The sequence below is a fragment of the Pan troglodytes genome, chromosome 3, assembly GCF_028858775.2.
Source record: "Pan troglodytes isolate AG18354 chromosome 3, NHGRI_mPanTro3-v2.0_pri, whole genome shotgun sequence".
NCBI classification, from domain to species: Eukaryota; Metazoa; Chordata; class Mammalia; order Primates; family Hominidae; genus Pan; species Pan troglodytes.
In genome coordinates this window covers 154,175,147-154,194,795 of record NC_072401.2, presented here as the reverse complement: position 1 = coordinate 154,194,795, position 19,649 = coordinate 154,175,147, and the positions used below count along the sequence as shown (strand labels likewise).

Sequence of the window (19,649 nt, the reverse complement as noted above, 5' to 3'; positions counted from 1 at the left end):
TATTATAATTCAAATAACAAAAAATATATATTGTCATGTGGACTGAGGAATAGTCTTTTGCATCCTTTCCAGTAAAGATATATATGATTAACTAGTGAAGTCGATTTAAATTATTCAGTGTACATCCATAAAACTTTATCAATTACTTTCTGTGTATATGATGACACTTGCCAGTATTGCCCATTTTGTGCTGATTTTGTTAATGTACATTACTAAGGAGCTTTTCATCAAATTTTGCAGTCCCTGAAAGATTTTCATCTTTAAAGTTACAAATGTGATTTCTCAGCTGCAGTATAGAATATATGGAACCAGAAATACTCAAAAAATAATTGTTTTCGAAGTATTAATTTTTTTAGTCACATAGTTGTTTTTTTACGTCCTGTGCTGAAAATAACAAGAAATTTGATACAGAGGGAAAAATGATTTATTATGACTTAGTAGACAATTTACAAATGTGTGTTAAGATATTAGGATATATGTCCTACCAGTTTCAAAAGTACTACAAGTGACTTGTTCAATACAGAGTACAACTTTAAAAAATGTATTTAAAGTAATTGACGTTGTGTTTGTGACCTGGCTCGAAGTTCTTTTTTGGTGAAGAGCATGCTTAGTACATGATTGTCTTTAAAAAGATCTGATAATTATTTACTCAGTAAATGTTTTGAATGCCTTATGAGTCAGGCATTTTTGTGGGTGCTGGAGATAATAGTGATGAAAAACAAAAGTCCCTTTTCCTTATAGAACTTAAATTCTAGTGTGGGAAGGCAGATAGTACAGAAATAAATTGATGGATGGATAGATGGATAGGTAGGTATTTGCTATATAGCAGGTACTATTTCTGCTTTTATATAGTGCTGTGGAAATGAGTAAAGCCAGGACAAAGGAAAAGAAAAGGTGATGCTGGGGGGTATTATTTTAAGTTGGATGGTTAGGGAAAGTATCATTGAATAGGGGACATTTGAACAGAGTCCTCTATGAAGGAAGTAAAAGAAATAAAAAGAGGAATAGCTAGCACAAAGACTCTGAGGTTGCAGCACACTTTACCCCTCAAGAAAGAACGGTGACAGAAAGGGTGGAACAAAGTGAGAGAGTAGTAAAATATGAGTTCACAGTGGTGGGGATGTATGTAGATGATAGAAGGACCCAACAGGCAACCATAAAAGACATTGGCTTTTACTCTGAGTGAAATGGGAAGCTCTTAGTGGGTGTTGAGCAGTGGAGTAATAAGATAAAACTTATTTCATCATGCATTTCAGGTACTTACTCCTAATCATAGTAATTAATAAATTATTAATTTGGGGTATAGAAAGTTCATATATGAAGTGGAGGGTGTTGGCTCTTTTAAGAATTCAGTGAAAATCCTAAACTTCTTGCAGAAAGTGATTCCAAGCTTTGAGTTATTCTTCCTGATGATCAGTACAGTTGGTTTACTTTCTTGTTATCTTTGTCCTAAAGCTTCTTAAATCACTTTGTAGCTCAAGCCTAATGGATTATACCTGTCCATGTAAATTCTGAAAATGTTAATGTTGCCTAGTGATTCAGAGGCTTTAGTAATTTACTTAAACTACTTCTTATTTTATTGGTATAAACTGTATTCCTCAGTGTCTACTATGATTTCAAAGTTAGTATTTGCCTTGGAATTTTTCTTTGAAGCTGGCAACTCTAGTTCAATATAAGACAGGCTCTCAGAGCTCCACTTATTTAACAACTGTATCTATGCCCACTTTTATTCCTTTAAGCATTCCTAGAATAAGCATTTCAAATGGTTTTGAATTATCAAAGGTCTTTTTGAAAAACAAGGTTATTGAGAAAATGTTTAAAAAGTTCATGAGAAAGTTGTCTAAAATACACCCCCCTCCCTCAAGGTAGGCCTGAAATGCCACTAAATCAACAAAGGATAGTCACTAAAAGTTACCCTGTATTTTCTAGGACTTGGGGAAAGTCATGGAGTAGCTCTGCTTTCTCTAAGTAACCTATTTTAAATTTTTTTGAAGAGCAAAATTATTATACCTCTTTTTCATCCAGAATGGAGCTGACTGTAGGCATCTTTTTAAAGTACCCATAGGTCAGGACCTCTCTGGACTTTCCACTACCTTGAAAGACACTGCCAGAAGAATGTTGTTCCCCACACTTAAAAAAGGAAAAGTAATGTTCTTTTCTCCAGCCATTATTTTATGCAAAGTCCAACTTTATTTTATCTGAGCTATCTGAACTTTCAATTTATTTGAAACATTTATTGATTAATATCTATAATGGAGCTTTTAATTTCTCTGATCATTTATCCTTTGTTAGGTTAGCAGAACTGTAACAACACAGTCACTTTCACAGCCACGAATGATACTTTTATAGTCATTTGTGGACATATACTGTGCAGAGTATCACAAAGTTTGAGCCACCTGACAAACCTATTTCCAGTTGAGATCTGCAGGGTGATGCTCTGCCTTCTTGTTGCAGCTCTCATACCATGAACAAGTGTCATTTTCATGGTCCATGAGGAAAAAGCATTTTCCTCATTTTGGTGCTTTTTGTTAGTGATTGTGCAGTTTAGAATGGCCCCCAAACATAGTCCTGAAGTTCTGTTTAATGTTCCGAAGTGCAGGAAGGCTGTAATTTGCCTTAAAGATAAACTAATGTGTATTAAAGAAACTTAATTCAGGCATTAGTTATAATGCTGTTGACCATGAGTTCAATGCTAATGAATCAATGTATATTAAAGATATATTTAGGCAGAAACACGCATAAAAAAGGTTATGCATTGATCAGTTGGCAACAATGTTGTGACCAGAGGCTTGTGAGAACTGTATTTCCCCTAGGAGCAATGGCTCAGTATTTGTTAATTCAGTGGTTGCAGCAATTTTATAGAACACAATTACTGTGAATGCGAATCAACTGTATTTGATTAACGGTGGTGATTTATAGGGACTTTAGATACCAGAAATGTTTCATAATTCCCTTTCTCTGAAATCACTGTTTTAATATGTTTAAATGCATGCATGCAGAGTTGTGATGTTAAACATAATTTTACTGTGGGTTCTGGTCAAAAAAGATGAAATGTCATTGGTTAACTTGAAAGAGACATTATTCTAAACATTATCCTCCAGAAAATTGACATGTACAGGAAGCATATTGAATGCTCAGCAAATAATTTGTTTTAGAGTAATAATCTTTGAGTATTGTAGTGATTCTAGTTTTGGAAAAGAAGGCAGTATCAGTGTTAGAGAATAATATTCTTTCAGGATTTTATGTAGTTACTTTAAGGTGCATGAAAGAAGACTCAGTTGGGTGTTAAATTCTTGTCCCTGCTTTACTTGAAGCTAGTAATCTTGAGAAATTTACTAAATCATTTTGAGCCTTGATTACCTTGCCTGCAAAGTGAGGAACATTTTCAATTTAAAATTCTATTTCTTTTATTAGTATTCTTCCTGACCTTGAATCATTTCTATTCCCATCATGTCCAGTTGCCAAGAAAACCATGCAACTTAATGTTTGTTAGCCATCAGATTTTATTTTGCTGAACTCAAGTTCAGTCACATCAGTTACCGATAAAATAATAAGTTATATATTAATATTTGATATATCTTGACATTTTGTATTATGGTAGGAAGAAATAAAAGACCTTCCTTAAATTTTAGGATATGGGCTTCTGTTTGTTGATGTTTGTGTTTTATGATACACTGTTGTAAATCATACTAAAGGTTTTCTCTGAAAAAGACTAGAATTGACAATACTTCATTTGTTAGCAGTTTCAAGTTTTAGATCACGGGTGCATAATTTCTTGTGTGTGCACAATATGTTGGCATTTTATCTGACTTCAAAGATGTCCATATAGATACCAGCAAAGGATAAAATGTAAGAATGAATATCATGAAAAGATGCTGTATCAGATAAAATTCTAGAGCCTAGGTTAAAAAACATAAATGCAAACATGCTTGATATATAAAAATTGAGAAATATGATAAAAAGAAGTAAGTTTAAAGCATCAGTAATACCACTGCCTAAGATGCAGTTTATTTTGAAATGTTGTCTTCTAGTCTTCATACAGTTTAAAAATCATACTATAATCATAATTTCCAGCATTTTCCCCTTAGCATAATATATTATAACATCCATGTTTTTAAAAATATTTTATGAACATCATGTTTAGGGATTACACCATATATATCCCATCTCATAGATTCCTTTATATTGAACATTTGGATTTTTATTTTCATTTTTATTTACATTTATTTTTATCTTTATTTTTTGCTTTCGTGGATAAACTGCAGTGAGCATCCTCTGTATAAATTTTTTTTTCTGTTTTAGGATTACTTCCTTAGGATAGATTGCCAGAAGTGGAGTTACTGGGTCAGAGGGTATGAACTTATGAACTTTTTTTTAAAATAAATTTTTTGTTCATTTTCTGTCCAGTCATTTGTAAAAAAATTAAAATAATAATGATTATAATTGTTACCTGCTAGAAAACTGTGTTTGAAGGCAAGATTCTGTGATCAGAAAAGTTTGGGAAATACCCAGGGTAAAAAGCCTTTTAATCTGATTTACCTCAGCATTTCCCAAATTTAACTGAACACTGAAAATTTTTTTTGATACACTTCTTAAAATTTTGTGGAAGTTTTATATAGGATATAGTCTATGAACTACTGATGTAAAATTAAAATTGTTTTATTTGCTTGAAATATTATGTTTTATTGGTCAAAGGAATTAAACTATAAATCTTCATGCTAAAAATTATTAAAAGGGATTAATGTTGTTTACTATGGTTTTTGTGCATGTCTTTATAAAGTCTTATAACTTTTAAAATTGAAATGTTCTATATTGTTTACTAAAGAACATTTTAATGCCTTGGTGGCATCAATACTTTTTTGCAATCATTAATGATATTTAGAATGTAGACATATAACATGAAAGTAGAACATAATATAGATTGTACAAATCTTGTTTTTTCCCCTATTTTCCCCTGCAGAATGTGAAAACCTTTGCATCTTCTGATAGTCTAGCCAAGGTCCAAGAGGTAGCAAGCTGGCTTTTGGAAATGAATCAGGAACTGCTCTCTGTGGGCAGCAAAAGACGACGAACTGGAGGCTCTCTGAGAGGTAACCCTTCCTCAAGCCAGGTAGATGAAGAACAGATGAATCGTGTGGTAGAAGAGGAACAGCAACAGCAACTCAGACAACAAGAGGAGGAGCACACTGCAAGGAATGGTGAAGTTGTTGGAGTAGAACCTAGACCTGGAGGCCAAAATGATTCCCAGCAAGGACAGTTGGAAGAAAACAATAATAGATTTATTTCGGTAGATGAGGACTCCTCAGGAAACCAAGAAGAACAAGAGGAAGATGAAGAACATGCTGGTGAACAAGATGAGGAGGATGAGGAGGAGGAGGAGATGGACCAGGAGAGTGACGATTTTGATCAGTCTGATGATAGTAGCAGAGAAGATGAACATACACATACTAACAGTGTCACGAACTCCAGTAGTATTGTGGACCTGCCCGTTCACCAACTCTCCTCCCCATTCTATACAAAAACAACAAAAGTGAGTATATTCAATGTATTGTTAACCTGAGAAACTTTACATATCTATTTTAATTGTAATGAAACTTTCCTCACAGTCTTTGTATTACTAAAAATTAATCTTATGTAATAATAAAGTGAACTAGTTTTTTGTCTTACAGAAGGTAATGGAAAGTATTACAAGTAGAAATACTGATAATGGGACAATCTGAGTACAAATGGAGGGAAAGTAATTGAGCCTATTACTATGAAAAATTATTAACATCAAATTTTCGTCTAAACCTTGCGTCCCGGGCAGGGATTAGTAGCTTGTGTGGGGTGTAGAGGTTTCGGGTGAAACATGATTTGTGTAAATCAAGTAATGAAGAAACTTTTTATTTACAAAATGCAGCTGCTAGAGTGGGCTATTCACAAGTGTCACTCTAAGGCATAAATTACTCAGAAGTTGCCTCAAATTAGTTCTAGTTATTTATCATTTGAGAATTAGAAATAATGAATATTCATGTAGAGTAGACTTACAAGTTAAACTATATTTTGGAAAGGAACATTTTAACTTGAATATACTTGTTTTATAGACATTAACATAATGTCTGTGGTAGTTCATCCTCTTACTCCTACTTGCTTATTTCTTACATTTTACAGTGATTTTAGGCCATAAACAATATACAAACTGATTTAACATCATATCGTTTAACCTAACTTGACTTGGAATGAAGTATCTTACACACTTGGATTAATAATAATTGAAATGCTAAATCATGTTTTACATCTGCTTGTAAAACCTTAACTTTCTAAAATGTGTTTGGCCCTAATTTACCTAGCCTATCTGCAAGTCAGATTTTATTTAGCTGGCATGATCTAAGAAGGACGTGACATCAAGTAGTGATTTTTCATCCATTGTACCATCCCTGTCTCAAGATGTTGAAGCAGTAGCTTTGGATCTCAGCCAGATGGCTCTACCGCTAACAACTATAGCACCGCTTTGTTAAGGCTCAGACCTTTTATAGTGTCATTCCTCCCTTTTGCCCCCCCTAGTCTTGATCCTCTTCTTCAAGGTTGCTATATCAAAAGGGAGTTTTAACATCTCTTTTTTTCCTGAGGGTTCAGTTAGAGGAATAGGGGTTTAATACTTAAGGTCCAATTGCACTAACTTATTTCAGAAAGAGGTTCAATCAAAACTAAGCCTTGCGGAACAATGCAGAGTTATTGCTGATTTCTGCTGCACTTTAAATTAAAAGCAAAAAAAGCTAGTTAGACAAAACATCATCTTATTCCAAAAGGAAAAGTCATCCTTATATTCTGTAGGAAACCTTCCAGTTCACAAGTTTGACAGGTGCTTTATCTTTTCTTTACCTTCAAGATGTAAAATTTTGTGTATGATGATTACCTCTTTAAAAACAAAGTATACTGAATTTGTTAGTTTTTTTCTAGTGATTCTGAATCATGAATAACAATTATTGTCCTGTACATATAAGATAACAAGAATGGACTGGGCTCTAACCATAGCAGGAATAGATGTGTGTATGCATTTATGTATATACACATGTACAGTATAGATGTGTGTATGCATTTATTATATAAGTGTGTATATAGTTTTTGTTATATTGTTGATCATGAGATGATCTGCCTTCATAAGTATGGCATGAAGAATACAAAGCTATTTGATTGCCAGGACAGTGATACCCTTCTACAAGTAAGATTTCAGTCTGAAATTTTTCTAAATGTTTTCCTTTTTGTGCATTCCTGAAACCCTTCTGCCAGAGTATTCCCAGAGCACTTTCAACAGCATTAAAAAAAGTCACTTAGTACTGCTTCGCCTAAAAAGAAAATGTCAGTATTCTCCGTGTATACATGTTTTAATACAATAAATAGAAGCTCTCACTAGTTCAAGTACTTTATTTTGGAAGAGCTTTAAATTCTTGATCATTATAAAGTTAAGACACTTCTACAGATGTTACCCTAGACCATAGTTTCATTCAAGTCTTCTTAAACTTTGACTTTTGAGAGTAGAGGCATAAGAAATGAAATCCCATTTTAAATGTTAACATAGGATTAGCTTTCTACAAATTTTACTCAGGATACCTTTCAAGTTTTATTTTTTGGCATTCTCATAAACAAACCCTGTAGACAGCTAGACTGAATTTTACCCATCATCCCTAAATATGCTGCATAAGCAAATATATTAATGAGAAAAAAAGATTTTTAATTCTTTCTTGCATTGCTTTATTCTTTGAAAGCATTCTGAAAACTGTCAACACTCTGAGGACAGTTTTTCCCCCCTTGTCACTAAAGGTTTGTTCTTTTGGGAGCCTTATGACAAGCAATATATGTTAAAAATTCCATATTGTCTTAATGTTAAAAGTCAAGGGAAGTGGTAGTCAAGAATTGCTATTTATTAAGCTCACACTGTTTGAAAGATCCTACAACAGATACATAAACAAAAGTTGCAGAGAGGCCGAATGATCCACCCCAGATTACACTACGTGATGAGAGATTTTAATCCTGATTTGCCTAATAGCAAAAAACCCCTTTCTCTTTCCACGTGCTATGCTGCCCCCTATGGTTGAATTTGACAAACATCACTGAACAAGATTTCCAACATAGTCAGAGACTCTGCCATGTGATGATTTTCTGATACTATGTCCCATTTGAAGTGATCAGAGCTACCCTATAGAAAGGACAGAGGGCTCAGTTAACTACTTTTCTTTGTGGCACTTAACAAAACATTATTGAAGATTTTACAGCTCAAGGCTAAAGTAATCAGGAACAAATGACGCTGTTAAAAATTTTTATAGAGGTCATACTCTCTTGAATCCATAAAACATGCTTTTAAAGCAGAGGTTGTGTGCTGGCTATTCCTCTAAATCTTGCTTCTCCAGATACAAATGTCTGTCTCTTCAGTTTTAACTCTCGTTCTCAACATCCTTATCATATTTTTTTTTAAACTTGTTTTCTGAAGATATGCCCAGCTCATATTGAAGAATCTTTGACATATTTTATGCAGAATATCAACTAATTTTCTACTAACATGAAAAACAAATGAGATGATTATTAGGCCAGATCTGGTATCCTGATCTTTTGATGAAGAGAAGTGTGTTTGAGCACTAATTTCTGATGCTTCCATATCTATCTTAGTGGCTTCCACCTGTTCTCTTCTCACATAACTTCCTTACCTCAAATTAGTCTATTTTTTCCCCATCTTGATTGTTAGATTCCTCCTAGTAATTAAATCGTTTTTATCCATTTGCCTCAAATAAGAAATAAATGTTTATCAAAAAATAAATATATATAAAAGATAGCCAGGTGTGGTGGCTCACACCTGTGATCCCAGCACTTTGGGAGGCTGAGGTGGGCAGATTGCTTGAGACCAGCCTGGGCAACATGGCAAAACCCTGTCTCTACAAAAAATACAAAAATTAGCTGAGTGTGATGGCATGCGCCTGTGGTTCCAGCTACTTTGGGGGCTGAGGTTGGAGGATCATTTGGGCCCAGGAGGTTGAGGCTGCAGTGATCTGGGCCACAGAGCAAGACCCTGTTTCAGAATAAATAAATAGAGGGTGGGGGGAGGTGTGGAGAAGCATCTAGTGTATTGGAGTTCAGAGGCATAAGACCCTTTCTTGTCTATAAATTCTGAACAATAGAGGAATCAGGTAATAGGATCATTAACCAATCAGGGTATCTAGTCCGCCATTCTCCAACCACCTCCTAGGACCAGAGCTGCTGAGCAGCTTTGTAGGATAATGTGGCTAACACTGGAAATATAACAGGGCTCTAAGTTACACTCTGTTGTAGAGTTCTAGAGAATGATAGCTTCTTCAGAAAGTCCCTGGCCTAGTCTACCTGCAAGACAAGCAACTTAAGTTCAAAGTCTGTTTGGTATAGACATGTCCAGAGAGCAAAAAATGCTATTTAAGGCAGTCATCTTGAATAACATCCACTAGTAAACATGGCCCAATGAATAGCCATGTCCCCTACCTTTGTGAAGGAGGAAAAATGAAACATTGACTCAGCCTGTTTTAGCCCAATTTTAAACATGTGGGGAGGATAATGGAAATGGGAGAAATGGGGACAATGGGTGAGATGGGTTTTCCCCTAACATATTAGAGTGATAAGAACTTTTCACATCTGAGTTTGAATTCTGATTATACCACTTACTGTATAACCATGAGTATATAATCTCAGTGAACCTATTACTTTATCTGTAAAATAAAGACTCATGCCTACCTCTCAAGGTTTTTGTAAGGATTAAGTGAAATAATTTATGTAAAACAAGTAGCATAGTGCCTGGGACACTCAGATATTTTACAGATATAGGCCTTGTGACCTCATTTTTTCCGTCTCCTGTGCCTTATCCCAAATCCCACAAAATAAACTTCATTCCCCTCAGCGGTTGTCAATCTCTATATATATGTTTTACGACCTTCAGCATTCAGTCATCATATCACCCTCTAGTGTAAAAAGTAGAGAAATAAATTCTTTTAAAAAGGTACATAGGAGGATTAGAAGAGTACTGTAATAAGCTAGGCCCATCTTCAATAAAAATAGACATAAATTTTGAAGCCGATGCTACCCACAGATCTCCCTAGTTGATAAAATATGTACCCTTTCCTTTCATTAGAATTTAAGTCAATTTCTCTAGACTTTCTTCTAATCTTTAACTAAAGCTTCTGTATATTTAAATGCTTTAATGAATCTTCCATATGGATGCCAAAATGAATTTTAGCTCATGGTTAATTTCTAATTAATGCCTGTTAATATAGTTTTAAATGTATTTGTTAATATTATTTTAAACCATAATAGCTCTAAATGTTGGTGATAAACTGTATCTCATTCACTGCAGGTAATGACAGTTACTACTATTAATTATTTAAGAGATGGGGCCTTGCTGTGTTTCCCAGGCTGACCTTGAACCCCTGGGCATAAGAGATCCTCCTGTGTAGCTGGGATTACAGGCGTGGACCAGCGGCCCAGCTCAAAAAGTATTTTAATTATGAGGTTTCATTGTAGACTAAAGAATAATCTTCACACCAAATGGACCATTTTAAAATTGTTTTATAGCATTCCATTGATTAGTTCTTTATACAGATGATAAACTTCACTGAAGTATACACAAATATCACAAATAGTTATCTTCAAAATGCTTCCAAGAAAATTGTTTCATATGTGTATTATAATGATCTGATCCATTTTTAATGTTGTTTTTGTTGGTGGTAGGGAAGACAGTATGAAGAAAAAGGATATAGGAATAGATCATGATGAATATTGTTTTCACTTTGGTAGTTAACTCCAAAATTATTTCTCAAGCTCCGATCATTCACCCTAGCCATAGTTTTGCATTTCTAGCTGTCTGTTGGGCATCATCATCTGAGTGGTCCACTGAAAACTAAAAGTACTGTTTCTTTCTCCAAACCAAGTTTTTATTTGCCTCCCCAGGTTATCTTTTCCCTCTCAATAGTCCCATCTTCTGGTCAGTGGATAGAAAAGTGGCTTGACTTTTTCTTATCATCTGAGTCTGGGCCTGCTGAATAATTTAACAGACTTGATCACTTAGTCTCTCTTTTTCTTACCTGCCAGGCAATTGTAAGATAAAAATTGGAGGGTCAGTGTTTAAAAACGTTAAGAGCATTTTTGCTTGGGCTTCTGTTTGCATCAGGCTATAATGCCACGTCCTTGACAATGAGTTGGCAGTATGAATAATTGGATGAGTTTTTTAAAATGAATTTTTAGCTCTGTATAGATAATAACCTCAATACAGATATCTGGTGCCCCATTTCCCACTGATAAAGCCAAACCTAAATGAGAATGTTTGAAGTCTTCCAATATCTTACCATAGTTTTTACCTGGTTTCATCTCCTCTCCTCTCTACTTGTTTTGAATCATACTCCTTCCCACCAGCAATATCCTTCAAATCGAAGTCCAAATCCCCTATCTTAATACGTTCCTAGATTTAGAAAATCTAATTCCTTTCAACCTGTTCTTGCTTCTCTTCATGGTGCAGTTCATTTGGTATTACCTGGTGACATTTTTGGTAAGCTTTGTCTTAAGTTGACATATAATTCTTCACTTTTTTGAGCAGTAGAAATTTGGTAAATTTGTTTTCAGTCCTAATTCAGGTTGAGAATTGAAGACTGGCAAACTGTAATGTGAACAGTTGTCATTTCACCTCTTTTTTTTTTTTTTTTTTTTAAGACAAGGTCTTGCTTTGTTGCCCAGGCTGGATGGAGTGCAGTGGCATAATCATGGCTCACTGCAGCCTCCACCTCCCAGGCTTAAGCAATTCTCCCACCTCAGCCTCCCGAGTAACTGGGACCACCCGTGGCACCACCACGCTTGGCTAATTTTTGAATTATCTGTAAAGACAAGGTCTTACTATGTTGCCCACCCTGGTCTCAAACTCCTGAGCTCTGGTGATCTTCCTGCCTGGGCCTCCCAAAGTGCTGGGATTACAGGTATGAGCCACCATGCCCCAGCCTCATTTCACCTCTTAAGATGTACCTAAGCTAGACTAGAAATTGTAAATGGGCACATCATTAAAATTGAGTTTAAGACTCAGATATTCAGTATATGTACAGATCGTTAAATTGAGACTGCCCTGAGGAGAAGTTAAAAATCCCACTTTAGGAATCATTTTGCTAACATGCAGAAATCAGTTGAAGGCAATTCATACAGCCATTAAACATCGCATTTGAAAGAATATTTAATAACAGGAAATGCTTAAAAATATTTTATTTAAAATATAGGATTCAAAACTCTATACAGTGTGATCTTAATTATGAAGCAAACATACATTTTTATATATGTGTGTGTGTATGTATTTACATATATACATATGCAAAGAAAAAGATCAGAAGTTGTACCAAATGTTAGGAATTATCTCTGAATGTGGTTGAATAAAAGGTTATTTTTTCTTAAATACATTTTATAATTTCTCCATTTTGTTATAACAAGCATATATGCCTCTTTATTTGAAAAATAACTCTCTGCTGGAAACCAATTATTATTCTATGTAGTCTTTTTTGATGACTTACATGGTGTATAATGCTCCTAATGGAGGATTGGATAAAAAGATGCTCCTCACAAGAAATGTCATTATATCATGATCTCTGCATGAGAATGCAGCTGAATATAGTGGAAACCTTCCCCTATTCCCAACCCCCCATTTTATAGTGGAAAGAGCACAGAACTCTTTAAGTCCTAGTGTAACTGATTCTTCACATCTCTAGGGCTCAGGTGTTACCCTGGCAATTTTCTAAGATCAACTTAACACGTTATTAGGAGAGTAATAGCATAGTAGTATCCATTCTTGTTTTGAAGATATTTATTTAATATTGTTTTCTTTGAAGAGTTCTTTAGCCTTGATAGCACTTTTGGCTCTCTCTAAACATGAATATTTTTCATATAAAAACCGTTCTCCGAGCAATTTCAGAGTCTGTTTTTGAAAATGGGTGTCCCCAACCCCTAGGCCATGGACCAGTACCAGTCTGTGGCCTGTTAGGAACTGGGCCTCACAGCAGGAGGCGGGCGGTAGGTGAGTGAGCATTACCGCCTGTGCTCCGCCTCCTGTCAGATCAGCTGTGGCATTAGATTCTAATAGGAGCACGAACCCTATTGTGAACTGTGCTTGCGAGAGATCTAGGTTGTATGCTCCTTCCAAGAGTCTAATGCGTGGTGAGCTGAGGTGGAACAGTTTCATCCCAAACCATCCCCCCACTTCCCCTGTCCATGGAAAAATTGTCTTTCATGAAACCTGTCTCTGGTGCCAAAAAGGTTGGTGACTACCGTTTTAAAACACAATTCTTTTTTTTTTTTTTTTTTTTTTTTTTGAGATGGTGTCTGGCTCTGTTGCCCAGGCTGGAGTGCAGTGGTGCAATCTCAGCTCACTGCAGCCTCCACCTCCCAGGTTCAAGTGATTATCCTGCCTCAACCTCCTGAGTAGCTGGGATTACAGTGTTTGCCACCACGTCCAGCTAATTTTTGTATTTTTAGTAGAGACAGGGTTTCACCATGTTGGCCAGGCTGGCCTCGAACTCCTGACCTCAAGTGATCCACCTGCCTTGGCCTCTCAAAGTGCTGGGATTACAGGCATGAGCCATCGTGCCCGGCCTTAAAACATAATTCTAAAGTGGCCACTGCTTTATGAGGAAATCATCAGTGCTTTCCCTTCCCTCCCTTCCCGTATTCCCAACTCCCCATTTCATCAAACTAATGATATATTTAACATGTTAAGGGTTTTTAGTCCTAATTTTAAGTCTCCTAAGACGGACCCCACATTGGAGTGGACCTTTGAGATCACCAAGGCCAAACCTGTGCCCAGTGGCTTTACCAACAGACTTGAACTTACAAATGAGGTCATTACAAAGGAATACTGCAATGTGAAGTATCTTCATAGTTTTAGACGTTATTTATGTTAGGGTTCTTTATTTTATGTTGACATCTCTGACTTTGCTTTGGTCCTTGTTCTTCTACCTAGAGCAGTGACAGCTCTTTTCATAGGAGAAGATTGCTGCCATATTCATCTGTGATCTTCTCCAGACTGAATGCCTTCAATGTGTTCCCAGAATGTGTATATATACTTATATTTTTTCTCATTTATCTTAACAGTCCTAATATGTCATTTCTAATCTTTAACCCCATAATGGAGATGAGAAATATGTGAAGAGAGGTTAAGTAATTAATCTTGTATCAGTCAGCTGGTAAATAGTGGAGTTGGGATTGGAACTCAGATCTTATGCTGGGTCCTGGTTGTACTTTTGTTAACGTTTGGAAATTCAGTTAAACAATATTAGTAATTTTGGGATGAGTGGGCTGTGATGAAATAACCTATAAAGCTACCACCCTAACATTTATTTTCATGTCCCCAAATGTTGCCTCAACTAAATCTCTGTTACTGTGGTATATTTATTGTGACTCATCGTATTAAGTTTTTTTCTCCCTGTCTCTTATTTAAGCCCTTTGATTTCTTATTTTATTGCCTAATAATATTTATTGTGTTATCAGGTACCCTGATAACCTAATTATTAGTCAACAAAGAATTAGTGTATAAATTTTTACATAATACTTGTCAGTCATTGACCACATGGATATGTATTTTGTGTAGCTGGAGTCAGTGTGTATACTTGTTTTATATTCCTGATTCTTTCAGTTATTATGATAATAATAGTCTTATTATTATTTGGTAACCTGTTTGAACAATTGACTTGTTCAGCCCCTCAAAGGGAATTTCCCCCACTCCCCTCTGCTTCACTGAAACATGACCCATTAACATGAATTATTTCTACATTCCTTCACCTAGTATTTCATATCTATCTTTTTTCTTCTATCCCTCCAATCTGGTAAGAAGAAATACACTCGTCCTTTACAAGGAAACCTTGTCTTTGAATTATTGATCCTTGAGGTCTGCGAAATGTTTTTTGGAGACTTCCTGCATTAGCCATTCTGTCTTTTTAAATTAACAAGCTTTAATTTTTAGAATAGTTTTAGATTCACAGCAAAGTTGAATGAGAGACCTAGAGAGTTCCCATATGCCCCCTGGTGCACACATGTACAGCTTCACCCTTACCAGAGTAGTACATTTGTTATAGTCAGTGAATCTACCTTTGTCATATCATTATCCAGAATCCATAGTTTCCACCAAGGTCTCACTCTTGGTGTTGTGCACTCTGTGGGTGTGGGCAAATGTGTATTGACACACATCTACCAATGTAGTACCATAGAGAATGGTTTCACTACCTTAAAAGTCCTGTGTTCTGCCTATTCATCCCTTTCTTCCCCAGCCTCTCATCGCCACTGATCCTTTCACCGTCTCCATAGTTTTGCTTTTTCCAGAATGTCATATAGTTGGAATTATACAGTATGTAGCCTTTCAGATTGGCTTCTTTCACTTATGTAATATGCATTGACTTTTCCTTCGTGTATATTTATAGCTTGATAGCTCATTTCCTTCTAGCACTGAATAATATTCCATTGTTTGGATATACCACAGTTTATCCACTTCCCTAGTGAAAGACATCTTGGTTGCTTCCACATAATTTGCAATTATGAATATAGCTGCTTGTGAAAATCTGTGTGCAGGATTTTGCATGGACTAAGTTTTTAACTCCTTTGCGTAAATGCCAAGGAGTGTGATTCCAGGATTGCAAGTTAACAGTATGATTAATTTTGTAAGAAACTGCCAAATGGCTTCCAAAGTGTCTATATAATTTTGCATTCCCACCAACAGTGAATGAGAGTTCCTATGGCTCCACATCTTCAGTGGCATATAGTGTTGTCAGTGTTCTGGATTTTGACCATTCTGATAGGTGTGTATGGTATCTCTTTGTTACCATTTGAAGTTCCCTAGTGATATATGATGTTGACCATCTTTTCCTGTGCTTACTTCCCACCTGTAAATCTTCTTTGGTGAGGTGTCTGTCCAGATCTTTTGTCCATGTTTTAGTCAGGTTGTTCTGTTACTGTTGCATATTTTGGATAACAATCATTTATCCCATGTGCATTTTGCAAATACTTTCTTCCAGTCTGTGGCTTATGTTCTTATTTTCCTGACAGTGTCTTTCAGAGAGCAGACATTCCTAGTTTAGTAGAGTCCAGCTTATGAATTATTTCTTTCATGTATCATGCTGTTAGTATTGTATTGTTGTATCTAAAATGTCATTTCCGGCTGGGTGCCATGGCTCACACCTATAATCCCAGCACTTTGGCAGGCTGAGGTGGGAGGATCGCTTGAGCCCAGGAGTTTGAGACCAGCCTGGGCAACATACTGAGACCTCCTCCTTAAAAAAAAAAAAAGCACAAAATTAGCCAGGCATGGTGGTGCGTTCCTGTGATCTTAGCAACCCGAGAGGCTGAGGTTGGAGGATTGCTTGAGCCTGGGACATCAAGGATGTGGTGAGCCAAGATCATACCACTCTACCCCAGCAAAAAGTCATTTCTATACCCAAGGCCATTTAGGTTTTCTCTTATGTTATCTTCTAAGAGTTTTATAGTTCTGCACTTTACATTTATGTCTATGATCCATTTTGAGTTAATTTTGTGAAGGGTGTAAGGCCTTTGTTTAGATTCATTTATTTGCATGTGGATGTTCGGTGGTTCAGCACCATTTGCGGAAAAGACTAGCTTTTCTCCATTGTACTGCCTTTGTTCCATTGTCAAAGATCACTGTACCATATTCTGGTCTCTCTATTCTGTTCCATTCATCTACTTTTAATTCTTTCACCAATACCACACTGTCTTGGTTACTGTAGCTTTATAGTAAGCCTTGAAGTTGGAGAGTGTCTATCTCCCAGCTTCATTCCTCTCCTTCAGTATCGTTTTGGCTATTCTGGGTCTTTTGCCTCTCCATATAAGTTTTAGAATCAGTTCGTTGATATCTGTTACTTGCTGGGATTTTGATTGGTATTGCTTTGAAACTATAGATGAGATTGGCAAGGACTGACATCTTGACAATATTGAGTCTTCCTGTACAAGAACATGGAATATATCTCCATTTATTTAGTTCTTCTTTGATTTTTTAATCAGAGTTTTATAGTTTTCATTATGTAGATCTTATACATATTTTATTAGATTCATCCCTAAATATTTTATTTCAGGGGGCTGCTAATGTAAATGATACTGTATTTGTCATTTCAGATTTCACTTTTTCATTGCTGGTGTTTAGGAAAATAATTGACTTAATTATATATTAATCTTATATCTTGCAACCTTGCTATAATTGCTTTTTTTTGGTCAATTTTTTAGGATTTTCTATGTAGAGGGTCATGTCATGTGCCAAAAAAGACAGTGTTATTTCCTCTTTCTTAATCTCTTTATCTTTTACTTCCTTTTCTTGTCTTTGTGCTTTAACTAGGACTTCCCCTATGATGTTGAAAAGCAGTGGTTAAAGAGGACATTCTTGCCTTGTGTCTGATCTTAGTAGGACAGCTTTGAGTTTCCATCCTTAAGTGTGATGTTAGCTGTAGGCTTTTTATAGGTAGTCTTTATCAAGTTGAGAAAGTTCCTCCCCTCTATTCCTAGTTTGCTAAGAGTCCTTCTATCCTATTTCTTAATGGTTTAGTAGATGACTCTGTGGTACTTTGCAGAATTTCCATGCCATAGGCAATTTACCTTTCCTTGACATTTGAAGGATTGATGTTGGTGCCAAGTATAGGATCTTCACAGAGTCCTCCTGTAGCTTCTAAAGGTTTAGCTTGAAAATGTTAATTGCTTAACGCTAGTAAGTGAGTGAAAAAGCTGGGGATAAGTTTTGTATCTTGCTTATATTTCAGTTCCCACCTCTGTCCTGACAAAACCCCAATATATAAACAGTAAATGTAAGATATATATATTTTAAACATAATAACAAATGTAAGTTCCTTTTGAAATTATTATTTCACCAACTTTAAACAGTATTATCAATTTTTCAAACATTTGGCCAGTGGTTACAATTTTATCAATCTTATTAGTGAGATTCTTTTCTGCTTGTGGGTCTACTTTTACTTTGACTCTTGTCCTGAAATCTCAATTCTATCTTTGGCCTCTCTTCTGAGAGACATAATTTTGTGTATTTAATTAATCTCTATTTTCTATAAATTAATATGATAAAAAGAATCAAGTTGGATGGATCAGAAGTAGAATACAGAGAAAAGAAAATATGGTTAGGGAATTGAGATTAGGTATGTTTAAATACTTAGTTTGTAGACACGACCCCATTCTTTTGTTTTTTCTTTGAAATTTGCCTTAGATTCAGTATTGTCTAGTTCTTAATTTGGAAATGCTATTTTTTTCATTTAGCATTACAATTATTTGTGGGAAAAATTTTAAGAACATTTCAGAATTCTTTCACTGGATATTCTAATATGGATAGTAATTCAAAAGAAAGCACAAAGATGTAAAATCACAAAAGATATAAAATATTTAGGTTTTTGTAAAAATCATATATTAGTATGTTTAGCAAACATAGAAAATTTTATAAAGTATTATTTTTTTTTACTGTGAAACATCATATCAAAAGCACACAATTCCTTAAGAATTTATCTGTTTCTTCACTGAACACTAGAGGGCCATATAGCACCTTATAGATAGAGCAGCTTTCCATATATTTAAATATATTTAATATGTGCTTGTCTTTCTCTCCTACTTTGTGTTTTAGTATAGTATGTCTTGCTCAGAATTTGAAGTATACACTCAACAGTAATTATGTGCACTGTCAGATAATATGTGGGATACCTAGGGTTTTTGTTTTTGCTTTTTTTTAACAAACAACTAGCATTTTGCTACTTAGTAACAACAAAAAGTGATAAAGAGTGTATCTTGGGATAAATGTATGTGCAGACTTACTATGCTTTGGAAGTATAAGTATGCTTTTAGAAAATTTCTCAAGTATCTGAACATATACGTGTAAAAAGAATAGGCCTCTCATTGTTATTTGCTCTGGTACTTCTTGGCATGTATGTGAGAAAAGAATTATCTCTCCAAAGAAGCTACTTCCCTTGTCTAAATGTCATCTTGTATTAGCACAGACAGTAATATTGTGGGGTATAACCACCTAATCATCCTGGAGTAAAGAATATTTAAACAACTGATTTAATCTTCCTCAATTTTTTTTTTTTTTTTGGGGGGGGCTGCTTAGGGTAAAGAAATGAGAAATACAACTTACAGGAACTTAAATAGGTAATGTCAATGTGTGAAGAGAGTCATGAACAGCCAGTAAGACTGTTCAGGCTCTTATGAACTACGTAAGATATGCCTTCCCCAAAAGGTGTTAATGTTCAGTTAAAAGAATAAAAATATGAGGCAAGAGGATGGTTTGAGCCCAGGAGTTTGAGGCTGCAGTGATAGTACTACAGTACTCTAGCCTCGGTGACAGAGTGAGACTCTGTCTTTAGAAATATCAAGAAAAGAAAAAGAAAAACATTGTGCTGGCCCCAAAAAACTGACTTTGAGCTACATATGACCTATGGGCTGTATACTGTTGGATCTTTAATAGCTTCTAGAGAAGAAGTTCAAGATCTAAGTAGGGCCTTGGCTAAATTTTAATTTCTTCCTTAGATATACTTTAGCACTTTTCATTATTAATTTCTGTGTTATGTTTCAGGGGGCAGAAATAAGGACATTTCTCGTTAACTACTATTTACACTGTCTTTTGGTGAAGGAAGATTAGTATGATG

General features: G+C 35.4%; 1 protein-coding gene across 6 annotated transcripts in view; it reads left to right on the top strand.

Moving 5' to 3' along the window:
• Nucleotides 1-19,649, top strand: part of FBXW7 (F-box and WD repeat domain containing 7) — a 213,398-nt gene that overhangs the window by 118,177 nt on the left and 75,572 nt on the right. For 3 of the 6 annotated variants that reach the window (XM_063809102.1, XM_063809101.1, XM_054683426.2), the window contains 2 exons: nucleotides 4,303-4,352; nucleotides 4,961-5,530. In XM_063809102.1, coding sequence (XP_063665172.1) covers nucleotides 5,030-5,530 — 501 coding nt within the window. In that variant the 5' untranslated portion in view covers nucleotides 4,303-4,352; nucleotides 4,961-5,029. Of the gene's footprint in view, nucleotides 1-4,302; nucleotides 4,353-4,960; nucleotides 5,531-19,649 lie in introns of those variants that run through there. The other 3 variants (XM_016952379.4, XM_054683425.2, XM_024356331.3) reach the window with 1 other exon arrangement.